This window comes from Oxyura jamaicensis, chromosome 1, assembly GCF_011077185.1.
Source record: "Oxyura jamaicensis isolate SHBP4307 breed ruddy duck chromosome 1, BPBGC_Ojam_1.0, whole genome shotgun sequence".
Lineage (NCBI taxonomy): Eukaryota > Metazoa > Chordata > Aves > Anseriformes > Anatidae > Oxyura > Oxyura jamaicensis.
Genome location: NC_048893.1, coordinates 320,246 through 343,919, shown reverse-complemented (window position 1 = coordinate 343,919; position 23,674 = coordinate 320,246). Strand labels below are relative to the sequence as shown.

The following is a 23,674-nucleotide window of genomic DNA, read 5'->3' as shown; positions in this document are numbered from 1 at the left end:
CCATGCCCAGAAAGGCTGGCTTCGGCTCCTCTGTGTCACTGCTGCAGGAACATGCTGGCCCTGGAAGCCTGGGCACACAGCTGATTTCTTGCATGGGGCTCCAGCAAGACTTTTCCCCAGGCTCTGCAGGCCCTGAGAGAAGGAACTGAGCCACAGAAGTCTGTTACGGTCTCATCTGGGACCTGCATGCCTGGTAGCAAGGCCCATGCTGCTGGACAGGCACCAGGTGCCCACCACTCCTAGGAGGAGGGCATGTGCCCAGGACTGCTGGAGGCTTGGTCCCGGTACCTCTGCATCTCCCTGGGGGCACTGCCTGCTGCGGGAGCACCGCCCGCAACACCAGCAGGGCCTCGCTGCCCCCAGCACCGCAGCAGCTCACCACGTGGCTGGTAATCCCTTGTCACAAGCAGGTGAAAACTACTAGAAGCAGCTCTTGAAAGAGGGGCGGCAGTAATACCAGAGCACCACTGGACAGTAACGGCCCACTGTGCCACTTGTGGAGTTTTCTAAATCCTCTGGAAGGATGCCCCACGCTCACAAACCCTCTTTATTTGCAGCCTAAACTCAAAAACGCTCAAGGCAAATTGCAGCATCTGTGGGGCATGTCTCCACTGTCTGATCTCACATCCTGAATGTCCTGGTTGTGCCACGGCGTAGAAGTTCTCTCACAGCAGACCATACAGAGCCTTGTGTGGAAGATCTCATTACTGTACAAGCAGAAATTGAACGACTGCCCAGGAAGATGTAGTGCAGATGATGTCTGGAGACAGGCGTACGTAGCGTGTTGCTGCCCTCTGAAACCCTCAGTGCAGCAGTTGTCATTCATGCTGTACCGAGGTTAATTCATGTGTGGACACAGATTCGGGGTTGTTTTGCAAACCACGTGGAAGGTGAATCTTCAGGCAACAACCCTGTGCAGCTAATTGCATGCCTGAAAAGCAAGGCCCAGGGCTTCGTCTCAGTTCGTTACTCGCCGTGGGCCATGACCACGTCCTCACTCTGCAGACTGACCTGAGGCTAGGTGCTGTCTGCTAACCAGGCACCGTGTGTTTGAGGCCGGGAGTCCTCGGCACCCTCGAGGCGAGGCATCTCTTCTCCTTTCACAGCCTCTGACAGCAATTTCCCTCTCTGTCCTGCCTTTGCCAGGTTGAACAATCTCTTGGCACACCAGCTGCCATTGTCTGCTGCCATTCTGTTCAAATTTTACCTTTCTGAACATGCGGGACCAGAACTGTGCTCAGAATTTCACAATAGGTTGTATCGGTGTCTTGTATGGTGACGTTAACGCACACTTCAGATCTTGCCGTATTCTTGCCACACTGGGGCCTCCCGGCCATCTTAGGGTGTACCGGTAGACCCAGAACTTTCTCTTCATCATTTCCCATAAACGAGCTCCAGCTGAAAGCAGAGATCCTTGCCAGTAGGACGCTGGATTTTGTGCTGTCACTTTTTGTTCTGTTTTTTGTATTGCAGTCCTCAAGGTCATTCAGTTGTTCCTCTTTTATATTGATGGAGCTTCCTAAATGTGATTCATCGTCACGCTTCTTTGTCACTCTTGCTTTCTGTGCCAAGGTAGGAAGAAAATAAGAATAAAAGGCAATGTGGCTAAGCCCACAGACTCCAGACAGACCTTCATATTTGTGTTAAGCTCATCTTCTCAGAGCCATCTCTAAGAAATCATTGGCATGTATTAACTTCCCAGACCATGTCTAGTGTGGTGTCTGCATTAATGGCAGCGTGCTTAGTGTAGTCCATGGATTGCTGTAGCCATCAAAGGCTCTCCAGTGTCCGTCTGTCCTGGGAGCGACCCCGAGGGGAAGGCAGAGCTCAGAGGGGAGCAGGGGATCGCAGTGCATCAGGCTGCAGGTGGTGGGGCCAGGCCGTGGGACCCCAGGCGTGCTTGCCGTGCTGTCTCACTGCAGCCCGAGCACGGCACTGGGACTGGGAGGCGCACTCTGACGCTTTCAAGTGCCAAGCTTCAGGCTCTGACTTCACAGGGCAGCAGGAGCCCGGGTGGCATTCTGCTCTGCAGGCAGCAGCGGCGCTGGGCTGCGGGGCTCTGGTCCCTGACGTGGCAGTGGCGTACCTGCAGCCTGCGGGCACAGGGAGTCGCAGCCCCGCTCAGAGGACAGCACATTGACGTTGCCTGACTCGCAGCAGCAGAGATCGCCAGCGCAGCCCCGGTAGCGCCGTGCCTCCCAGCCCAGGGGTGTGCAGACCCTTACTTCCATTCAGGAGCGCTCTCACCACCTCAGGGCTGCAGCACTTCTGCGGCGGGACCACCTGGGCCCCGATCAGCCACGGTTCATGGGCCACTGCCCCGAGGCTGAGGAGCTGCTGCAGTCGTTCAGGCCGCAGCACGCGGCTCCTCTCCAGAAGCCGTCTGTGCTCATCTCCAGCCTGGCAGCAGTGGTGGGCTAGCTTGCCCACCAAGGCCAACGTGTTCTGTTGGGTGTACGTTAGCAAAGTGCAGCCCGGTCAAAGAGCAGTAGTCAAGGTAATTGGAGATAGGATGAAGCCGTAGCCGAAGGCCTGGGGAGGGTTCAGGGTGCTGCGTTCCCCTCCGCTGCCAGACCAGAGAGACCACGCAGAGCCCCAGGGTCCCTCGGCCGGTCCTGGCCCCGACAGCCACCGGTGGTGGGTGCTTGTCCCCAGGCTTCCCAAGCTGAAGGGCTCGCTCAGGCCATCACGCTCAAAGGACTTGCCCTCCAGGTTTTCTCCCTGCCATTTTTTTTTGGTCCGCTTCTTTTCACATACCAAATACTTGTTTATGCCAGGCGAGGTAGTAAAGACAAGAAGGTGATGGCAGAAGGAAGGTGTTCCTGCAGAATGGAGCTAGTGGGGAGCAGACAGGCCAGTGCCCAGGCATAGTGTGCGTCCTACTCGACAAGAGAGACTTGCTGCCCCAGCAGCGCAGCCTGCCCGTGCCCCCAGCACTCACACAAACACGCGGACCAAGGCGTAAAATGCCCAGGAAGGCAGACACATGGCAAAACACAAGATCAGACTGTTCAGACACATCTTTGCCCGTTGCACGGCCCATGTAGGGAGCTCGCCACCACTCCGGGGGCAGCCAGGCCCCGCTGGCGCCATGCTTGGGGTGGCACGACGGCCCTCCCACCCACACGCCGCTGCCTGGGGACGTGGCGGGGGGTCCTCTTGTCCCAGGAAGGGGCTCTGCCCCCGTGGCAGATGGCTTGAGGTGTTATGCTTTGCTCTGGGTCCGTGGTGGGACCCGACTGCAAACTGGAGCTAGTGGTGTGAGCGAGGGGAGACGGTCCCCGGTGGGAGGGGACCGGCGCGGCTCAGCACAGCTCTGCCGCAGCCTCCTGCCGACGCGCCAAGGCAGGCAGCGGTGCGGGGGCTGCAGCTGCAGCCGTCTCGGCACGACCGCAGGGGGCTGCAGGGCCAGGTCGCTCCCCGGGAGGTCTCCGTGGGCTTCAGGGCCGTGGCAGCTAGGGCAGGTTTGGCCAGGAACCGGAGATACTTGCTTGAACCTCTTCTGCCTCCTCTGGAATAGACCTCGCAGGGCTTGCAGAAACTCTTGGCCAAAGTTCTCCGAGCCCGTGTCCCCGAGCGCTGCAGAGCCACCCCTGCTGCCTGAGGCTGGCCCGGCCCTGCAGCGGCCGCCCCGCGTGTTGTGTGTGTGCCGCTGTGTCTGGGGACCTGGCCTCACCCCGCCCTCTGCTCTCTCTCCTCTCTCTCTCGCTGTACCGTTCTTTCTGCAGACTTTTCAGTAGTTTAGGAGAACTCAGCACCATTTCCCAGCGGAGCTCCGGGACCACCTACACAGTTCGACCTGGCAGTCGCTACCCTGTAACCCGACGTACCCCCAGCCCCGTGAAGCCGGCTCTGGATCGGACAGAGCCCCTCAGCACCGTGCGGCCCTATGGTCTGACCCCTCCCACCATCCTCAAATCTTCCAGCCTCTCCATCCCACACGAGCCCAAGGAGGTGCGTTTTGTGGTGAGGAGCGTGAGCGCCCGGAGCCGCTCCCCGTCCCCGTCCCCCTCTCCAGGGCCGCCCCTGCACACCCTCCACCCGCCAAGGCCCTTCATGCAGAAACCCCTCCACCTGTGGAACAAGTACGACGTCGGGGACTGGCTGGAAAGCATCAACTTGGTGGAGCACCGAGACAAGTTTGAGGACCATGAAATAGAGGGCACACACCTGCCCGCCCTCACCAAGGAGGACTTTGTGGAGTTGGGGGTGACACGGGTCGGGCACCGTATGAACATTGAGCGGGCACTCAAGCAGCTGGTAGACAGCTGACCGTCCTAGGCAGCGCTGGCCTCTTCCAGAGCCACCACATGGGGAGGGGGGGGCGTTTCTACTAGACTAATAAAACCCAGTTTGATTCTCTTTCTACTCTGAGCACTGCACTGAAGGGCGCGGAGCCGAGAGGCTCCCGCCCGCTCACACACAGCCCGCGTGCCACGCACACGCAGACCCCGCTCAGCCCCACCAGGCCCGCGACGCCTTCGGGAAAAGGAATGTTGCATGAAATACATCCTCTTTTCTGTTCCTCCCAGAGAGTCTGGCCTGTATATCGCTTGATGTGCTCTTCCCTGGGGCGTCGCTGGTGGCAGGAGGGGCCGAGGCGCCAGGTGCCGCCGCGCCGGGCTCCCCGCACGGGACCCGCGGCACGGCGACACCTGGCTGGGGGGGGACTGTGCAGGGCCACCGTGCAGTCGAGGAACCGAACCTGTGCAGGGCAAGGGCTTCTGAGCAGCGGGCTCTGCGTGGGTTTTCCTGCAAGCCCAGCGCTGCTCGCAGGTCCCTTGTGTGGCAGGCAGGGAGGTGGCAGGCCAGACACGAGCTGCCCCGCCAGGGTGCGTGTGGGGAGCACGGCAAGGCAGGGCCCCGGCAGCGCGGGCTGCTGGGGGCGGCAGGCAGGGCGCTGCGTGGGCAGGAGCAGGACGGAGGCCCCGTGGGGCTGGGCGAGGAAGGGCGGCAGCGGGAGCAGGGCCCGTGGCAGGGCAGCCTCGCTGCGTGCCAGGAGAGCCGCGGTGACGGCCGCCCTGCTCCGGCCCTGCTGCGGCTCCCCCGGCAGACCCGTCGCAGGCAGGAGCAAGCCTTGCCGTGCGGGTGAGAAGAGCGCCAAGCGTGAGAGAGCCTGGCCTGTGGGCTCTGCTCCTCTGCCCGGCTGCGCTTGGTTTGCCCTGGAGAGAGAGGGACCGAAACCGCATGGATAGAAGCATGTTTGGGGGGTGTCGGAGGGAGGCTGGTGGGGAATCCAGCAGAAACCGCTTTGCCCCCCCCCCCCCCCCCCCCCCCCCCGGGGCGGTGTTTTATTTCCTCTTGGTTTGGGGTCTTGTTTCCAAGGGGGACACATTGATGGATAATATATAATCTCCGTGCATTTATATAGAGAGCAGCTGATGATCTACAAGAGACGATACTGAACTACAGGATTCCCACTCCGTCTTAGTCATCCTTATTTTGCATCTTTTTAATCAGCTATATATTTGAAAAGAGAGAACAAATATCTATATATCTATATCTATAGCTATAGCCACCTGATTTTGTTATAATTTTACTAAATCTATATATCTCTAGACTTGTTGAGATGCTGATGAGGTGGTGCCTGCACCCCTCCCCTGGGACGCCCATGACTCATGGGAGTTTTTAGTGACTGACTGAATGAATGTTAAAGTCTTTTTTTTAAAAAAAAAAAATCAACAGCTCCTTTCAGACACTCTGGATTTTAAAGATTTAGAAACACAAAACAAAACTTGGTTTTTGGGACACACCAAGTCTTCCATCCCCGCAGGCAGAGATGCATGGAGAGCTTCCACTACCCTGCAGCAACCCCGCGCCTCCGGCAGGCGCAGGGCTCCCGTGGCTTCAGGTCCTCCTCCCGCCTCCAGCGCTGGGGCGATCGCCCGCCCTCGGACCCCGTGCCCGCAGCGCACCGCGGCCGGCCGAGGGCTGCGTGGGCTGTGCCGTGCCCCGGAGCGAGTGCTGCGCTGGGAACCCCAGCTGGAGGCAAGCGAGGGGCAGCACTGGCATTACCCCCAGTGGCTGAGGAGGTGCCCAGTGGCGGCCCCGGAGCCGGAGGAGGCAGCGTCCCTGTCCCCCAGCCCGGCCCCTGTCCCCGTGCGCTCCCCTCCGCACTGCACCCTCGACAGCATCGCGCACCCAGGCTCAGGGGTGGCCAGGGGCTCGCCCCGGCCAGCTCGGGAGGGGATGGCTTGGTGACTGGTGTTCCCCAAAAGCTGAGTCCCCCATGAAGGCATTAACTCTTCTGGTGCTAGAGGGAAGGACAAGGAGGTTCCTTCTGACCCTCACACATCTCCGAACCTTCACAACCTTCAGCCAGTGGAAAGGCACAGGCCAAGGGTTGGGGCTGCAGCCCCTCCTGCGTGTGAGCACCAGGCTGAGGCCCTCTTCGGGACAGATCCTGGCAGGCTGCGGTGCTGTCTCCTTTTCCCTGAGCTCTCTTGCTGGGCACGTGCCCAGAATGGCTCTATACAGAGCTCTCCAGAAACCGCTGAATTCTGTGTATTCACAGCACTTCTTCCCTCCCCAGGCAACACCCCAGTGCTTGCAGCTGGGACAGTCGCATGGGGAAGGCAAGAGGGGGTTTCAACCTGTACCTTCTTATTCTGCAAGCAAAAATCCTGCTGTAGATACCCCAGGGTACTCCAGGCCTCCCATCCAATAACCTGGTGAGCCAAGAGGCATCCTAATTGTGATAGCAACCATTGTGTCTGCCTGAAGCCACCTCTTTGTTGACCAGGTTTGCCATCGTATTCATCAGTCTCCTGCCTGCCCCTCCTGTGTGTGCCAACGCTACCGCTGTATGCTGTGTGACCATGTCCTGCCCCTGCCGCCGTGCCTGCCCCCGTGCCCATCGCTGCAGCCTGCCCCATCACGCCTCTGCCGCCGTGCACCCCTCCATGCCCTGCGTTTGCCCCACTGCTCCCATTCTCCACCCGCCCTCCTCCATCCCCCGCCCAGGCACCCGTAAGCCCTCCACGACGGCCTCTCCCAAGGCCAGCAGCACTTCCAGACACACTGAATTATGCCCTGCTGCCCACAGCCCGCTCGCGCTCTCATTGCCCACGTTTCCATCTCCTTAGCCTGTCCTGGCATTGATTATCACCGTCTGGTCACAAACGCTTGCTGGCATGCTCATGCACAGATGGGGACAGTCCTGCACTAAGGGTGTCCCATGCCTCTGGCGGGGTGGCACTTGCTGGCGCAGCAAGGCTGTGCCGACAACCGCTGCCACCGCACCCCTGGCACGTAGCTCGCTGCCCGCTGACCCACCGGCTCCATGTGTCCCCTGCCTGCTCCCCCTCGTCACCTCCCACATGCTCTGCAGTGCCTGGGCCCTCGATGCTGTCCGTAGACACGCTGCCACAAGCCAAGCCCACCACTTGCCCCCTGTGACCCGAATGTTCAGGCTGATGCTGCTGCTTCAGCCCCGTGCCTGGCAAAGTGGCACCGCCACGTCCCGGTGGCACCCGTGGGCGCACAGAGCCTCCGCATCGCTGCCGCGTGCCAGCTCCACTGCTGCGGGGACCGGGCACGCCAGCAGGCTTGTCCCAGGCTCCGTGTCATGCAGACTTTGCCACAAACTCTGTAAAACATTTGAATTTCTAAAAAAAAAAAAAAAAAAAAAAATTAGTTTGGCTGTCTGTTCCTCATGCTGCTTCTGTGAGGTTGCTCTGGAGCCTCTCACTGATGTAGAAATGCTCATTTCCAGCCTGCACTGAGCCATGGGAAGCCCGTGCCCATTTGTCCCTAGGCTGCTCGTGTCCTGCTGGCTTCTGCCTCTGCCCCCCCATGCTTCAGAGCTCCTTGGCCATCCCGTGGCTCGCTCTCCTGTGCTCCGTCCCACGGGTCCTGACCAGGGCCGCTCCTGGCTGTGTGGAAGGGGCAGAAGTGGCCCCGCAGAGCACGCTTGGTTTCTGCACACCACAGCTCGACGCCGCTCCAAACCTTTGCACCACTGATGGCTTGGCCCAGGCTGCCCGGCTTGGCTCTGCAGCCCCTGCCCTGCCCTCGCCCCCGGCCCTGCGCCCCCCCAGCCCAGCACCTCCATCTCCTGCCCCACTGCCCTGGCCACACCAGCCCCCGCTGTGGCTCTCACCTCTTCCATTCCCACAGCATTTCCATCTCACTGCCAGCTTCTTTCCACCCCACCTGCAGGTAACGCAGACCCTGGCAGCCCTCGCCCCCAGCAGCCCCGTGTCCCTTGGGCATGGAGCTGCCCCCCTCCTCCAGCCGGAGCACGCAGAGCTGCTGCCTGCTGCTCCCTGGCATCCCCCCGGCACGGCCCCAAAAGCCTCTCCCCGGCCCTCGGGGCCACGGGGTGGCCGGTGGGCACTGCGGGTTGAAGTGTAACCGTGTTGTCCTGAGTGCAGGCTGCCCCTCGGGCTCTCTCCCGTGGACTGCGGGTCTCTGCCCCTTCTGCAGCTGCTTCTGGGGCGACGCAGAGAGACCCTGCCTGCACCCGCCCCTCGCTGCGAGGGGCCAGAAGACTGCAGAGCGTAACTTTTCTGCAGGAAGTTCGGTCTGGGACCTGGAAAGCTGGACGCCTTCTTGCCATTTCCGAAGAGCCCTCCTCCGCCCCTACTGCTGCCCCTTCCTCCTGGCGAGGGCTGGAGATGGTGGATGCACTGCTCTGCCGCTGGCGGAGCTGGCGGCCGCGCCGCCCCCACGTGCACCCCAGCTTCCATGACACGAAGCAGCTGCAGCCGTACCTGTGTTGGCAAACACTGCGTGAGCCCTCGGGGCCGCCAGCCCCAGGGCCACCACGGCTGGTCCCAGTCAGGCATAACACAAAAGAAGGCGACTTCCAACCACACTCGTGCCATCTCCCCTGTCCCTGCGGCTGCTTGGGTCTGCCACGAAATCCTGCTCCCCTCTCCCTTGTCCACACAGCAGCGACGGCTTCATCCTCCTCATCACCCTCCCGTCCCCTCCACGGACATACGTGCGTGCAGAGCTGGACGAGCGTTGGCCTGGGGCTTTGGAGACAGCACCGTCCCAGGCAGCACCAGGGCACCCCGGGGCGAGCCTGCTCCGTTTCGGGGCAGCACCCAGGGCGCTTGCCCTGCCCGTGCTGCCCGAGACGCAAGCGGCCAGGGCCAGCTCCTCCCCGCCCCGGACAGCTCGGTCTCACCGGTGCCGCCTGCGGCCCAGGGCTCTCCCCCTGTGCCTGGCCAGCCGGCGGTGCCGGTCACTGCCCCGCTCGGTGGCCGTGCTGGCCCCGAGCACCTTCATCCCCCGCTTCAAGCACCAGCCAAGCTGAGGTCTCGAGTGCCCTGCACTTGCTGGAGGACGTCCCCGCACTGCCCCCGGGGGCTCCGTTCCCTGCGGCAGCGCCACCAGGAGCAGTCGGTTACGTACCGGCCTGATGGCCAACAGTGGTCTTGTCCCATGATCATTTCTAGTCCCACCTAGACAAAAACGTAACTTTCAGCTAACGCAGCTGCTGCTACTTAACTTTTTTTTTTTTTTTTTTTTTTTTTTTTCTCAGCTGAAGCAAAGAGGGTTTTTTTTCCCACGTGTAGATAGCTCTTTTCTGACTTTATATCTACTCTGATGGCATTGGCATCTCCATTCCAAACATCTCCAGACCCAGTGAGACATTTCATTTTGAAAAGCCATTCAGGAGAAGGCAGAGCGATAGGCGAGGAACCCAACCGCCCGGCCTTGCGGCGAGGGTCCTGAGCGCAGCCGGGCCCCACCTGCCAGGACGTCCTGGTGCGCCAGGACCCGCCGCCGTTACTGTGATTCTCATGGCTTCTCAAAGACTTGGGTTATCTTCTGTAAAAATGGATACACCTTTTTTTTTCTTTGAAGGGATTTTTTTTAAAGTTGTTGGTATCTTTCCTTTGTCCAGACGAAATTCATCAATCCTTGTTCTCCATAAACTGTCTGTAATTCTGACTTTAAGAGAAGAGAAAACAAAACCCAAAGCACTTTGTTCCTGGTGGGCGAGCTTTTGCAGCTCAAGCCATTTCGAGGCAGCAACAAAGTGTGGCCTGGTTTTATTTTTTTCCAGCAGACGTGCACACCCCCCATCGCCGGCATGCATGTAGACATGTGCGTATATACCCACACGCACACGGCCCCCGGGCGCGTGCACACTCACACAGACTCTGCATGTGCATAGACAGGCTCGCACCCTCGCACACACGTGCGTGAACACGCGCACGCACACGTCTCACGTCCACACTCTTGGCCCCCCCCCCCCCCAGACGAACTCACCTGTGGGTTTTTGTTCTGTTTTTAATTTTACAGGGTCAGTTTGACTTCACCCTTATTTTGTATGGATTTTCTGAGGAGATTTCTCCTTCTCCAGAGTCATGGAGGTGTGACCATTCACCTCCCGCCCTTGACGTTGTGATACACATACCCCACAGAGATCTATGTTTCTTATATTATATTATTATTATTATTATGTAATAAATTTATAAGAAAGCTCTGCTTTGTTCTGTGGTGTTTCTGCTCCAGCAGCCCCCAGACCAGGGTTGCACCCAGGCCCCTCTTCAATCCCTCTGCGGTCCCTGGGGATTGCACCAGCCCTTGGCGCACCCCGGCACTGAGACCCCATCACAGCCTTGCTGGGGGTTTCTCTGCCCCCCCAGCCTCAGCCAGCAGCAGGGACTGGGGCTGGGCAGAGGCCACTTCCCGCTGCACTGGGGTGGAGATGCTGGGGCCTCTCGGTGCCCCCCACAGCTCTGGGGCAGCGTGTGGCAGACCCACACCAGCACCCAGCACCCCGGGGTGCCCCGTGCTGGGGAGCAGCTTCCCGGAGCCAGGGCCCCTCTGCAGCTCCCCCAGGGCCACAGCACCCGGCCCGGTGCCACAGGCTGGGCTGGGAAATGCCATCAGGAACCAGCCTGGGTGCAGCATCGCCCTCGTCCCTGCAGCTGCAGTCCCATGGGGATCGTCCCAGGGAAGGGCACGTGTGCCATCGTCCCCAGACGGAGCCAGCCATCCAGGAGCAGGGCAGCGAAAGCAGCTCCTGGCTCCCCAGGACACACAGAGCTGGAGTTTCCCAGACCTTACACAAAAACTTGAGGCGATGTGCACAAACCTGGGCTGAGGCACAAAGCTTTGTTCGATGTCTGCAGCCGACCACCGAGGTCACCTTGGGGAGGGATGGGGGGGGACAGAAAGAGAGGCAGGGAGAACACCCGGGGAGATGTGCCGTGTTCCTGGGGGGGGGGGGGGGGGCTGTGAGAAAGCCCCCAGCACCCTCCCCAGCACAGGACAGAGCCACAGCCGCCTCGATGACCCCCCCCCCCACACCGTGACTCCCTTGCTGGTGTTACTGGACCTGATTGGAATATGCTTAATTAGGCGCAAATGCTGCATGTGAAGCGGCTGCGGGGCCTTGTGCACATCTGCCAGGCAGTGCTGGGTACTGAAGCGGCCGTGATGGCCAGCTGGCTGCCTCACACGAGCAATGGTGGGACCGGTGCTGCCGGGGGGGGGGGGTCATGGCAGTGCACTCCTCCACCCGCACCCACCGCCCACAGCCCCCGTCCCACGCACTGGCGCAGCCACCCGGGGGCTGGCCATGTCAGTGACCCTTGGTAACAGGGGGACAGGGTCCCCTCTCCGGCCCCACACCCCCCTGGGAGCTTTCCAGGGCTCCTGCCCCAAGGATGGATGCAGGCAGCCCCCTCCCCACAGCCCGGGGGCTACCGCCTCGCACCCCGACCCCCACAGAGCGCCCCAGGGCTCGCGGTCACACCAAGCATATATTTTATTGAAAGACCAAGTGGATGACAAGGCAGTGAGGGGGGAACCTTTAACCGGGGTTTTGTACAAGTTACAGTTGCTCAGGACTCCTCGTGTTGGTTCGAGTTACGAGATAAATATCGGTACATCGAGCGGAGTGGAGGTATCGTCACTAAACTAGCACTGGTCGGATATACGGGGCCGGCAAGCAAAATAAATCACCAGGCACAGCAGTGAGGAGCAGGGGGGGGCTGCGTGCCCGGTGCCGGGAGCAGCGGCCGCCCCGGCCCTGGGTCCTCCTCTCCTGGGGCAAATACATTCAGGCCTGGGGGGGGTCCCACGGGGCCAGGAGCATCACCCCCAGCACCCCAGCGCTGGTCCCACTCCCCATGGCCAGGCAGGGGTCCCTGGGGGGGGCTGGCGTGGGGCAGGAGGCTCGGGGGGGGACAAAGGGGCAGGAGGGGCAGTGCCACCCTCCTGAGGGCTGCAGAGGCATTAGAGGGGGGGCACTGGGGTGTGGGGCTGCTCCTGGGGCCCTATAGCTGGGGGGGGGAGCCCCTCCTGCAGCCCCCCCAGCTCTGTCTGCCTGGGGGCCCCGTGAGGTTGCAGGGGCAGCACAGAGCTGGGGACTGCGTGGTAGCAGATGCTGACCCCGGCACCTAAACCCTGCCTCTGCCCCCCTCAGCCCCCCCCCAGCGAGCCCCCAGCCCCCTTCCCCTCCCTGTGCCCCCCCTTCCCCGTGCTGCCCTCTCCCCTCGGCACACATCAGCCCCCCCCCCGCTCTCCCCTGGTGCCCCCATCCCTCGTGGCAGCGCCTGGCCCGGGCCACAGCTGAGAGCCCTGGTCCTGTGCCCGCACTCGGTTTGCTCATGCAGGGGGGGGGCAGCTCCTGGCCCAGCCCGGGGCACGGCCGTGCCACCCCCATGGCCAGGGCGATGCCAGGCACACCTCAGGACCCCCCCCCATCACCCACGGCCGCGGCCTGGCCCCCGGCCCCCCGGGGAAGCAGTGAGGATGTGCAGTGAGTCCGTCGGGCATGGGCAGGAGCATGTGCGTTAGGGGCCAAGCCGGCTGGTTGTGGGGTCAGAGTCTCTGGCCGTCTGTGGGGCTGGAGGGGGTGCGGAAGCTGGAGACACAGCGCCCGGCCCCTACTCCAGGTAAATGTCCTCTGTGGGGCAGGCGTACTCCAGGTGCTCCTGGTAATATTCCTGAAACGCTCGGCTGCAAGGCAAGGGCACGGCCAGGGGCAGCTCAGGGATGGGGCCAGGACCCGGCACCACCGCCCTCTGCACCCCCAGCCCCCACCCCACCTCCCCCAGCCCCCACCCCACCTCCCCCAGCCCCCGTCCCCATCTTACCCGACGCACTCGGCGACGTGCCGCATGGATTCCTGCGAGACGAAGACGTGGCAGGCGAAGCGGCTCAGCACCGGGTGCTTGGTGATGAACCCGAAGTAGCTGCAGGGAGAGGGCAGGGTGAGCACGGGGGACCCCACTCTCACCCCAGGGGGGGCTCCGGCAGCGCGGGGGGGGCTCCGTGATGGGGATCCCAGGGCTGCCCCCGCTTGGCTGGGAGCGCCCGGGCGCAGCCCCGTGCACCCCGAGGTGCCGGAGCACGGGGTCTCACCAGCTGTTCCGGGGGTGGCATCCACAGAAGGAGATGTTCTTCATCTGGAAGAAGTGGCTGCAGCGCTCAAACTGGAAGAGAAAACCCCGTGGGGTGTGGGCGGGCGCCCAGCGGGCTGGGGGACACGCACCGGGACCCCTGCCCACGGTGCCCCCGCACCTCCTCGTCCCGGCCGTACTCGTTGACCGTCAGGATGAGCTTGATGCCCTGCAGCGTGATCTCCAGGTCGCAGCTGGCGGGTGGGCGCAAGTGCACGGTCAGCTTCCTGGTGGTGGCAATCTGGGGGCGTGGGGAGGGGGCATCAGGGCACGTGGGCCCCGTGGGCCCCGCAGCACAGACCCGCTCCCCAGCCCCTGCTGAAGGCACCAAGGGGCCGGTGCCCACGCAGCACCCACATCCTCTGCCCAAGCTGGGGAGGCAGCGGGACGCGTCTCCTGGGGACGGCAGGGTCCCTGCGTGGGGAGGGGGGGCTGCGTGGCGCTGCCGGCCCCCCCGGCTGCCTCACCTTCTGCATGGCCGCGCAGAGGATGCCGTTACCCTGGTGGTACGGCACCTCCACCGAGCCCAGGAACTGCACGTTGAACCGCTCCACCCAGCACGGGTTCCTCTTCAGGCCTGCACAGGAGAGCAGTCGGGGAGATGGTGCCCAGGACCCCCGCTGCCCCCTGATGCCCCCCGATGCCCACCCCAGGCACCCGTGGGGCTGGGAGCGCTTCCTACCGATGACGTCCCTGGCTTGGCCGACGACCTCGTGGGCGTAGAAGGCGGGGAAGATGCCCCTCTCCCCCGTCCGCATGTTGTAGCCCCGGTACCAGTAGTCGTCCTCCTCCAGCTCCACCAGGATGGGGTCATCCACGTCCAGCTCCAGCTCGTCCTCGTGGCGAGGGATGAACCTGCGAGGACGGAGGGAGGGAAGGAAGATGCACGCCTCGGGGAGGGCAGGGGGAGGCAGCGAGACCCCGAGAGGCGCCCCATGGCCATGGCTGTGCCCTGCACCCGCAGAGCTGCCCCGAGACAGGAGAGGCCGCGAGGAGCGGAGCTGGCGGCCGGGTTCACTGCTCACCTGAAGACGGCCCGGTGGGTCTGCTCCCGCTCCTCCCCGTTCACCATGCAGGAGAACAGCCCGAAGGACTCCGTGCCTGGGGCAGAAGGAGGCGGCATCACCCTGGGGCCCTCCTGAGCCCCCCAGCCCCACGCCCCACGCAGCACCCCGGGGCAGAGGACCACCAGTGGCACCTCGCAGCCCTGCAGGGGGAAGCCCCCGGCCGCTGGGAGCAGCCCCAGCACCCCACAGCAGCGCGGTCCCTGCCCACCTCCAGGGCCCCGTGCCGTGCCAACACCGTGCCGGTGCCGTGCCCGGCTGGACGAGGCAGGACAGCGCAGGGCAGCCAGCCCTGCCCCGGTAGAAGGCAGCCCATGGCCAGAACAGCGCGGCACAGTCACTCACTGGAGGAGCGGGAGGTGCTGTTGACAAAGACGTTGAGGAACTTCTTGGAGAACTGCAGGTCGGCCTCTGGGGACGAGTCCTCGGAGGAGCTGTGCACGTCGGGGGCCGCCAGCCCGTCCTCGAAGGCCGCCTCGTCCTCCAGGTCGCAGCGGTCGCAGGCGCGGAGCAGGTCGCTGTCGTCGCTCAGCACCGAGGTGCAGCGCCGCAGGCTCACCAGCTCCAGCTGCGTGTGCTCGTCCACCACCAGCGTGTACTTCACCGAGTCGTAGGCCAGGGACTCGTCCAGCGCCCGCGGCTCCAGCGCCTCGGGGGCCGGCGGCAGCGGCAGCTCCCCGGGGAAGCCCCGCGGGTCCTCGGGGAAGGGGGAGCCCTTCAGGTAGGGCGCCTCGTCCTCGTCCGTGGAGTAGGCCATGGTGAAGCAGCGGTTGGTCTTGGCGGTGGAGACGTCCAGGGCAGGCGGGAAGGCGTCGGGGTCCTGCCCCAGGGGCTCTAACCGGACGTCGTCGATCATGTCGTTGTCCTCCAGGATGCCCGAGTCCAGGTCCTTGTCGACGGCCCAGTCCTTGGTGCCGGCAGCCGGCTCCACCGTGGCACGGGGCTCGCTGGAGGTGGCCTCGGTGCCGGGAGAGCCACGCGGCGGGGTGCGGGGCGGCGCCGTGCAGCAGCCAAAGGTGGCCAGGACCTCAGAGCCACCCAGCCTGTCGAGGGAGACGGGGCGCCCCGGGAAGACGGGCGCGATGGTGTCGTTGGTGGGGTTGCTCATGAAGAGGAACGGGCCTGGGTCGTCCGCAGGTGGCTCCGGCGCCGTCTCCGTCCCGGCGCCCAGGGAGCGCTCGTCCTCGGCGCGCTGCAGGGAGCTGCGCAGCGTCTCCATGTCCACCAGCTCGATGCTGCGCGGGGCGCAGGGCAGGGCGGCCGGCTCCCCCTCGCTCACCGGGGAGTCCCGCAAGCCGGGCTCCTCGTCCAGCGCCTCGCTCAGGATCTCGGGCTCCAGGTCAGAGGCTGGGGAGATGGTGTCACACAGCGAGTGGGTCTGCTGGAAGCACTCGTCCGGGCACTTGATGGGGTAGGAGCCCTCTGAGATCATCTTGTTGACGAGGTTGCTGAGCAGCCACGGTGAGTCCGAGTCCTCGCTCAGGTCAGGCTCTGACTCCGAGTCGGAGTCGTACTCGCTGTTATCCTCATCGTCCGCCTCGGGCATGAGCTTGGGCCCCACGGGCAGGTAGAAGGAGCGCCGGATGCTCTCCAGGCTGTGGTCTGGGTCGATCTTCAGGTCCAGGGGGCTGGAGGTGGACACATCCGTCTGGTCCACGGGCGCAGAGGAGTCCTCGGGGTTCAGGCTGTCATAGTAGCCCTCCATCTTCAGCTCCGCCAGGCTCTCCCGCCTCACCATGCCGCTCTCCGGGAGCTCCCTGTCCAGGGTCTCCTCCTCCTCTTCCTTGCCCTTGTCCAGCAGCAGGGAGTCCTTGATGCCCATGACGCCGGGCGCCTCCAGCTCGGTCTCCAGCTCGGCCTCCGAGGCGGGGGAGCTGGCCTCCTCGATGGAGTTGGTGAGGTGCGAGGACCTGCCGCTGCTGCTGTCGCTGCTCAGGTCGAGCTCCGTCTCCGAGATGGAGGAGATCATGTTGCTGACCAGGCGCCCAGCAGCGAAGGCCGCCTCAATCTCCCCCTCCACGTCCGAGTCGGAGCCGGGCGAGCTGAGGTCCTCACTGTGCCGGCTGCAGGGCAGGAAGGGCTTGGAGGTCCTGCTGGTGAGGTCGGCCTCGATGCCGGGGTCCGAGGAGGGCGAGGTGGTCTCCGAGGAGCCCGAGGGGCGCCCACGCACGCTGGCCGCCCGGCTGGGCAGGGGGCCCTCCCCGTCAGAGCTGAGCTGCTCTGCCAGCCCCTTGGGGCACGCGTGGGGGCCCTGCAGCCGGGACCCCGGCCCCTCGCTGCGCCGGGCACAGGCCCTGGCCGCCAGTTCCTCCGGGGGCAGCGGGGCGCCGCGCTGCTCACGGGGGGCCACGGGGGACCCTGGGCTCCCGGCCCCCGTGCCATCCCCCTCGCTGGGCACCTGACTCTCCCGGCCGCCGGCCGCCTGCTGCTTTAGCGGGGTGCAGCGGCCGTCCGGAGCCGCAGGCTGCCGGGCCCCAGGGGTCTGGGGCTGCGAGCCCGCTTCGGAGCCGGCGGGCATGCGAGCAGGAGCGGCCAGCCCTGTTGGAGAGAGAGACGGTTCAGGGGGCAGCTGGCAGAGGCGAGGCGGGGAGTGTGGTGGTCCGAGCGCAGAGGAGATGATATTCATATTATAATCTTCCCCGGCTCGCTCGGGCGATGGGTTACCATGTGCCAGAGACTCGTGGCTGTTGCCTTGCGAGTCAAAGAGGGAAGGCTGCGGCGGGGTGGGGGCCTCCCCGGTCCCCCCGGGGCTCGGCCCCAGCCCCTTCTGGCTTTCCAGGCAGGGTCCGTCTTGAATGCAGGCGTGGGGAGACGAGTGTCCTGCGGGGCGAGAGCACAGCGCCCAGGTCAGCTCCCCGCGACGCAGCCGGTCCCCCCCGCGCCGTGGGATGGGGAGGGGGTGCCGAGGTGTGCCCGTACCCTCCTGTGCCTGCTCCCCAGCCCCATGGGGTGTGGACCCTTCTGCCCAGGACCCCCGGAGCCCCCAGCCTGGATTGGACACGCCTGGGAGGTTTCCGGCACGAAGGCCCCAACACCCCCTTGGCAGAAGGGGAACGGGGTCTGGGGCAGCCCCACTGCGGCACCAGGTCCCGGGACGCCCACGCAGAACCCTGCCCCTCAGTCCTGTGCTCACCGGTGTGCGAGGAAGAGGAGGAGGAAGAGGAGTGGAGAAGGGCGTCCTGCCACGTGGTGCGGTGCGCGGGAGGCGGGTAGCTGCCGTTGTTGTTCAGGGAGTCCTGCGGGGAGAGCAGAGCCGGGCACGTCTGGGGACGGGGCGCTCAGCAGGGTACGGGACGGAGAGGGGACACAGCGGGGGCCGTGCCGGGGCCGGGCTGTGGACACGTGCTGGCACCAAACGTGACCGGGCCGGGGACGTCCCAGCGCAGTGCTGCCTCGTGCCACCACTGCGGGCACCCCCATGGTCAGGTCCCACCCGTGGCACCCCACGGCACGGCCTGGCAGCACCTGGGACACGTGCCCGGGACTGATCCGGATTAGAGCCGTGACATCCCCGGAACGGGGACCCAGGGGACCGGCACTTTCCCAGGAGGGCGCCCAGCAGGGGACACGGTGGCACGGGTGCTGTCCCCAGGGGACACCATCACGCGGCCCCACGAGCTCCATCCCCAGCACGAGCTGCACCACCCTTGGTGAGAGGGTGCCTCGAAGGGACACCAGCCCCAGGGGGGGGGGACGGGAGCCAGCAGGGCCGGGGCTGCCCGCCCGGCAGCAGCTGCAGATTAGTGCCGGCGGGCAGCGATAATCCAGCTGAGCTGGGAGATTAGCGAGCGGGGCTGGCACAACGTGCGGAGGGGCACGCAGTGCCACAAACGGGGGCTGCAGGGCCGGGGGGCTGCGGGGCCGGGACCAGCTCCGTGTGGGCTGCACTGTGCACCCCGGGGACAGGGTGCTGGGGGGCTCTGCAGCACCAGGCTCTGCACGGGGCCCAGCAGGCAAAACGCGACGGAGCCGGGATTAGCCGGGATTTGCACCCCGGGCACGCCAACGGGGCCGGATCCTGCCCCCCTCACCCCCCGAGGGACGACGGATCAGGGTGATGGATCGGAGCGACCAGGCGCTGTGCATCCCCCCGGGGCACAGAGGGGCGGCAGGCACCAGGGGAGTGCAGCAGGGCTCTGCCCTGACCCAGCACCGGCCCCCGGCCCCCCCGCCGGGGAGCAGAGCCCACCACGAGGGGCCGGGAGCCCCCAGCACCATGGCAACGCTGCCGGATGCAGGCAGCACCGCGCCGGCTGCCCACGCACTGCGGCGGCGCGGCAGCTCCGGCAGCGCGGTGGCGGCACCGCAGGCACGTGCGCACGGGGACACAGGGACACGGGGACACCCCCGCAGCACCACGCAGAGGGCCCCCCCAGCCACACGGAGAGCCCCGGGGGACGCAGCGTGCACGCGCACACCCCTGCACCCCTGCACACCCGGCCAGGTGGTGCCGCAGTGCCAGCAGCCGTAGCACCTCGCACTGCTACCCCACGGAGACGTCCCGGACCCCGAGCTCACCCCAGAGCCTTGCACGTGGGGACAGGCCCCAGAGCCCTGCACCAGGGACCTGGCAGGGGGCTCGCAGGGACCCCACGGTGCTGGCAGCCGCCGCACAGACCCAGCCCCGGTGCCCCCGGCTCGGCCCCACCACTGCAGAGCCGGTGCCGTCCTTGCGCTTCTCTGCCCTCCCTGTGCTCACCAGGCCCTGCAGCCCCCAGCTGGGCACGCAGCCCTCACCCCACCCTCCCCACCTCCGTGGCACCCCCAGAGACCCCCCACGCGCAGGCCGCAGGAGCGGAGACCCCTGGCAGGGGCTGCCCCCGCTCCCAACCCTGACCCTCACCTGGGTGCCCGGTGCCGTCAGGTTGAGCGTGGTGGGCCGGTGCTTCTGCGTCTCCTCCAGGGCGGGCGAGGGGATGGGCGAGGCTGAAGGGGACGGTGGAGCTTCCAGCTCGTTGCCCTCCTCCTCCTCCTCTTCTTCCTCCTCTTCCTCATTGTCGTCGATCATCTCGAACTCCTGGAAGTCATCCTGGAAGGTGCAGACGGGGTGCGGCTGCTCGCTGCGCTCCAGCACCAGGCAGTCCTGGGGGGAGCAGCACGGGGTCAGCAGCCAGGCCGGCGGTGCTGGCCCCACCACGGCCCTGCCGCCAGGCCCACACCTCACCCTGCGCTTCGGGGCCAGCATCGCCTCCTGCCCCTGCCCCAGAGGGCCTCCAAGCAGAGGGACCTGCCCTGTGCCCCCGGCTCTGCAGCGGTCTGCCCACCCCCTCTGCCCACGTCCCTGTCCCGTGTCCCTGTCCCGTGTCCCCCAGCCCGGCCCTCCTGGTGCCTGGGGCGGTGCTGGGGAAGAGCTGAGTAAGCCGGAGCCACGTGAGAGCAGCCACGGGCTCAGCACCGGGCTGGCTGCTGAGCCATCACTGTTCCTGCGGCTGCCCCGCGGGGCCTGGCCGGAGGTGGTGGGGGCCCAGGGCTCGGCCCCACCGGGCTCCAAATCCACCTCCCCGACAGCCCCTGCCTGGGGCAAGCTTTGTCGGGCTCCCCCTCCCTGCGTCCCCCCCACAGCCCTGCCGCAGCCGCCTCGGCACACGTGGCTCGTGCACCTTCTCGTAGTGGTCCGAGTCATAGTTCAGCCCGATCCCGCAGTCATCCGTGATCTCCGACAGGTCCTCGTCGTCGAATTCCTCCAGGCTGATGTCCTGGGGGGGCCTGGCAGAGGAGCAGGGGACATCAGGGCTGCGGACATCGCTCGGCCGCACGTGGGGAAACGCCGCCTGCTTCCCCCCGGTGTCACGGGGTCCCGGCGAGCCGCGTGGCACCGCAGCAACACGAGGGCACCGTGCCGCCGGCACCCCAGGTCTCCAGCACGGCAGCAGCGGCCGAGGTGCCGCGGCACGCTTGGGAGCAGAGACATCGGTGCCACAGAGCGGGGCAGGCACAGACAGGAGCAGGCACAGCCACGCCGCAGCCCCTCTGCCCCGGCGGCACACCAGAGGGACCCGGGGGGGGGCGTGCAGACCCCAAAGTGGCCGCAATTCCCCAAGGTGGGTTCACACCCAAGGCAGCCGGAGCAGCTCCGCTCAGGACCCTGCGGGCCTGCCCCGCTGGCGAGGCCGGAGGCGACGGGGAGGGCAGCAGCACAGCAGGGCCCGGCACGGGCTCAGCTCGGGGACCCTCCCCGCCGAGCTCGGCACCGAGTGTCCCCAGGTTGCCGCCAGCCTTTAGCCGAGGCGATGGGATCCCCACGTGGCACGAGGCCCCGCAGCCTCCCCGAGGCCCCGCGGTTTGGGGGTGAGCCCGGATTTGTGCAGCTCCTGCCCGGCTCCGAGGATGGGGCTGGCACTCGGCGGGCTGCTGCCCCCAGCCCAGCGCTCCCCCCTCGCCTTCCCGTCAGCGCGGTGCTCGCGGCCCGGCGGACAAGCCGAGGGCTGCCCTGCTGCCTACCGAGATACCGAGGGAAGGCTGGCCAAAAAAAATTAAAGCAAGCCATTTCCCTGTCAGGAAGAGGGCGTCATGGAAACCAAAATTTTCTGCAGGGAGAAAAAAAAAAAAAAAGATTACTCTCGGCAGGCTTTTCTGCCGGGAAAACCCAAACCAATCGCCGCCGGTCAGTGCTGAACCAGGGAGGGGCTGCAGGGCCTGGGGCTGTGGCTGGGAACCCCCCTCCGGCACCCCGGGGTCCTGGGGAACGCCGTGGGCACCCCTGGCCCGGCCAGGCAGGGGCACAGCAGCGTCCCCAGCTGGAACTGCGCACCCCGGGGTGCCCAGCAGCCGGTGCCCTGCTCCAGCTAGGCACCGGACCGTCCCAGCTGGCCCCTGCCATCTTTTCTCACCCCCCATCACAGCCTGGCTGTGGACAAGCGAAGCCAAACGCTGCTCCTGGGTTGCTTTCCCTGCCTTTGACTTCTCTTTTTGCCCTTAACTCCCATTTCCAAGCTCCCCTCTCCGCCACGGATGCCGGGAGCTTACTCCGATTTTACCGAGAAAAAGATTTTCCCCTAATCACATAATTCCCAGAAGTAGGCCATCGAGACAACGCCAAATATCCGCCGATCTGTGGTGAAATCATCAGTGGAAGCTGCAGCAGCAGCCCAGGGGGTGCGGGGCTGGGACCGGCCCCGGCCCCCAGCGGTGGCACAGCCCCGGGGCTGGGGGGGGGGGGGCAGAGCCCAGCTGCCAGCCCCAGGGGTGGCCGCGAGTCCTGGCACGGAGACGTGCCGGCATCCCCAGGGCCCCCAGATGGGGGAACCAACGCCACCGTCAGACCCAGCCGAGAGGACGCACACCTTGGCCGTGGGCTGGCACGGCACGGCACGGCACAGCACGGCACAGCACCCCGGTGCTCTGCCCAACAGGCAGCTCCGGTCACGAGCTACAGCCACAACAAACCACAACCAGAGCCCCAGGGCCACAGCGGCACCGGAGCTGCAGCACTGCCCCAGGGGCACCCCGACTCCAGCCCCTCGGCCAACGGGGAGCGTCTCCAGCACGGGCACGGGGACGCAGCCCCGGGTGCCTCGGACGCGCTGGCGAGGAGCAGACAGCGGCCAGGGAGGTGGTGCCGGGTGGGCAGCACCCAAAGGAGGGTCCGGGGCCAAAGCAGAGACAGTGGCTCGGGGGGGGGGGCAGAGCTCACCCCAGCCCCATGTTGGAGAGAGGGCTCCAGGAGGCGGCGGAAGGCAGCGGGACACCACGGGCACCGTGACCGCGCACCCTTGGGCTGCGCTGCCACCCAGGCCGGGCTGAGCTCGCTGGGCTGGGCTGGGCCAGGAGGCAGCGGGGAGCAGGGGGGATGCAGCAGGGGAGGAACAGCCCCAAAGGGGGCCCCCACATCAACCCCTGGGGCGCGCAGGGCACGGGCGCGCATCTGCACGCAGCCAGGAGCCGGCGTGTCTGCGCCGGGAGCTGCCGTGGGCCGGGCTTTGTGTGGAGGGAGTGACCAACAACCAGGCCAAGGGAAGATTGAATTTCCTCGTTATTTTCAGCGCAGCTCCCTGGACACTTCTCCTTGGACCTGGATACATCGCAATGGCTTCTCCTGCAGGGAAGGGCTGGGGACCGTGACCCCACAGCCCAACGCTGCGCCTGCGGGTCCTTGGGCCAGCGGGGCACAGCAAGGTCGGGGCTGACCCCTGGGGAGCCCAGCACCAGCCCCGCGTCCCTCACCCCAACGCAGGAGCGCTCACAGGACACAAGAGCCACCTCGCAGCCCCCTCCCCTGCCCAGGACCCGCCACGTGCCCACCACAGGCTCCTCGTCTTCACCTGCCTCTCCTTCGCCTCCCACCAGCGCAAGCCCCACTCCAAGCCCCACTCCGCAGCCCTTTGCCCAGACCCAGCCCCCCCCAGGCCCCCCTGAGCCAGCCACCAGCTCCATCACGGCACCAGCACACCGGGGCCGTCCCCGTGGCCTCGTCCCCCCACACACACAGGGCCAGGCAGCCCAGTGACGGGTCTGGTCCCCGTTGTGCTCAGCACCCGATCCTGCCCAGGCCTCAAAGGCCGCAGGAGCCAGCGATGGAGGGGCCGCGGCGTGGGGAACGGCGGCTGTGGCTGAAACGGGAGCCAGGCTGCTGGCTCCTGGGGGAGCACAGGGGCAGGGGGGCGCGGAAAGCAGCGCGTTTCCATGTTTCCGTCTGGCACGAGGAGAGGTTTTGGCCCCGGGGGTGGCCCGTGCGGCACCACCTGGGACGAGCCGCAGCTGCGGGTGGGGAGGGATGGGAGGCTGGAAGCAGGAGGACGCCGCGGTCTGCAGCGCTCCGGGGGGCTTACACCCATGGAGAGGAGCTGGCCCGGGTGGGCTGGGGGGCTGCGGCCTCCCCTGCCCCTCCTGGCCCAGGCCTCGGCTGCAAGGAGGAGACGTGGAGCTGCTGGGGGCCATGGAGCTGCTGGGGGCCAGCGCCGATCCCCACGCAGCCGGGGTCTGGGGGCTGCACGGGGAGCACCAGGAGGGGCCGTGGCCACGCAGAAAGCACGGCCAAGCCCCCCGAGCATGGCCAGGGCCCAGGTGCCAGGCGGGAGGCAGGAGGAGCGGGACGGGCGCCGCAGGGAGAGGCCGCATCCTCCCCCCCTGCACCACCGCCACCGCGGCCTCTCCCGGGGTCCCCACGCTGTGAGACCTGGGGAGGGGATGGGGGGGACAGAACCCCCCCGGGGGCCACACGCACACCTCTGAGCCCCCCACCCACGAACCTCTGCACCCCCCGGGCCTCCCCCGGGCCTCCCCCGTGCCGCCCCCCCC

At 65.8% G+C, this 23,674-nt stretch overlaps 2 protein-coding genes and 1 long non-coding RNA gene across 3 annotated transcripts in view; 2 read left to right on the top strand and 1 right to left on the bottom strand.

The window, feature by feature from the left end:
- The window catches only part of SHANK3 (SH3 and multiple ankyrin repeat domains 3), a 352,775-nt gene extending 347,096 nt beyond the window's left edge, over positions 1–5,679 (top strand). The window contains exon 26 of the mRNA XM_035335012.1: positions 3,729–5,679. Within this exon, the coding sequence (XP_035190903.1) occupies positions 3,729–4,272 (544 nt within the window). The 3' untranslated portion in view covers positions 4,273–5,679. The remainder of the gene's footprint in view (positions 1–3,728) is intronic.
- LOC118171705 lies at positions 879–21,172 on the bottom strand. The gene is made up of 3 exons (XR_004753337.1): positions 21,161–21,172; positions 14,500–14,508; positions 879–1,017 (listed from the first exon to the last, which is right to left on the bottom strand). It is a non-coding gene; the product is annotated as an uncharacterized LOC118171705 (long non-coding RNA).
- The window catches only part of CHKB (choline kinase beta), a 13,292-nt gene continuing 8,903 nt past the window's right edge, over positions 19,286–23,674 (top strand). The window contains exon 1 of the mRNA XM_035334971.1: positions 19,286–19,466. Within this exon, the coding sequence (XP_035190862.1) occupies positions 19,354–19,466 (113 nt within the window). The 5' untranslated portion in view covers positions 19,286–19,353. The remainder of the gene's footprint in view (positions 19,467–23,674) is intronic.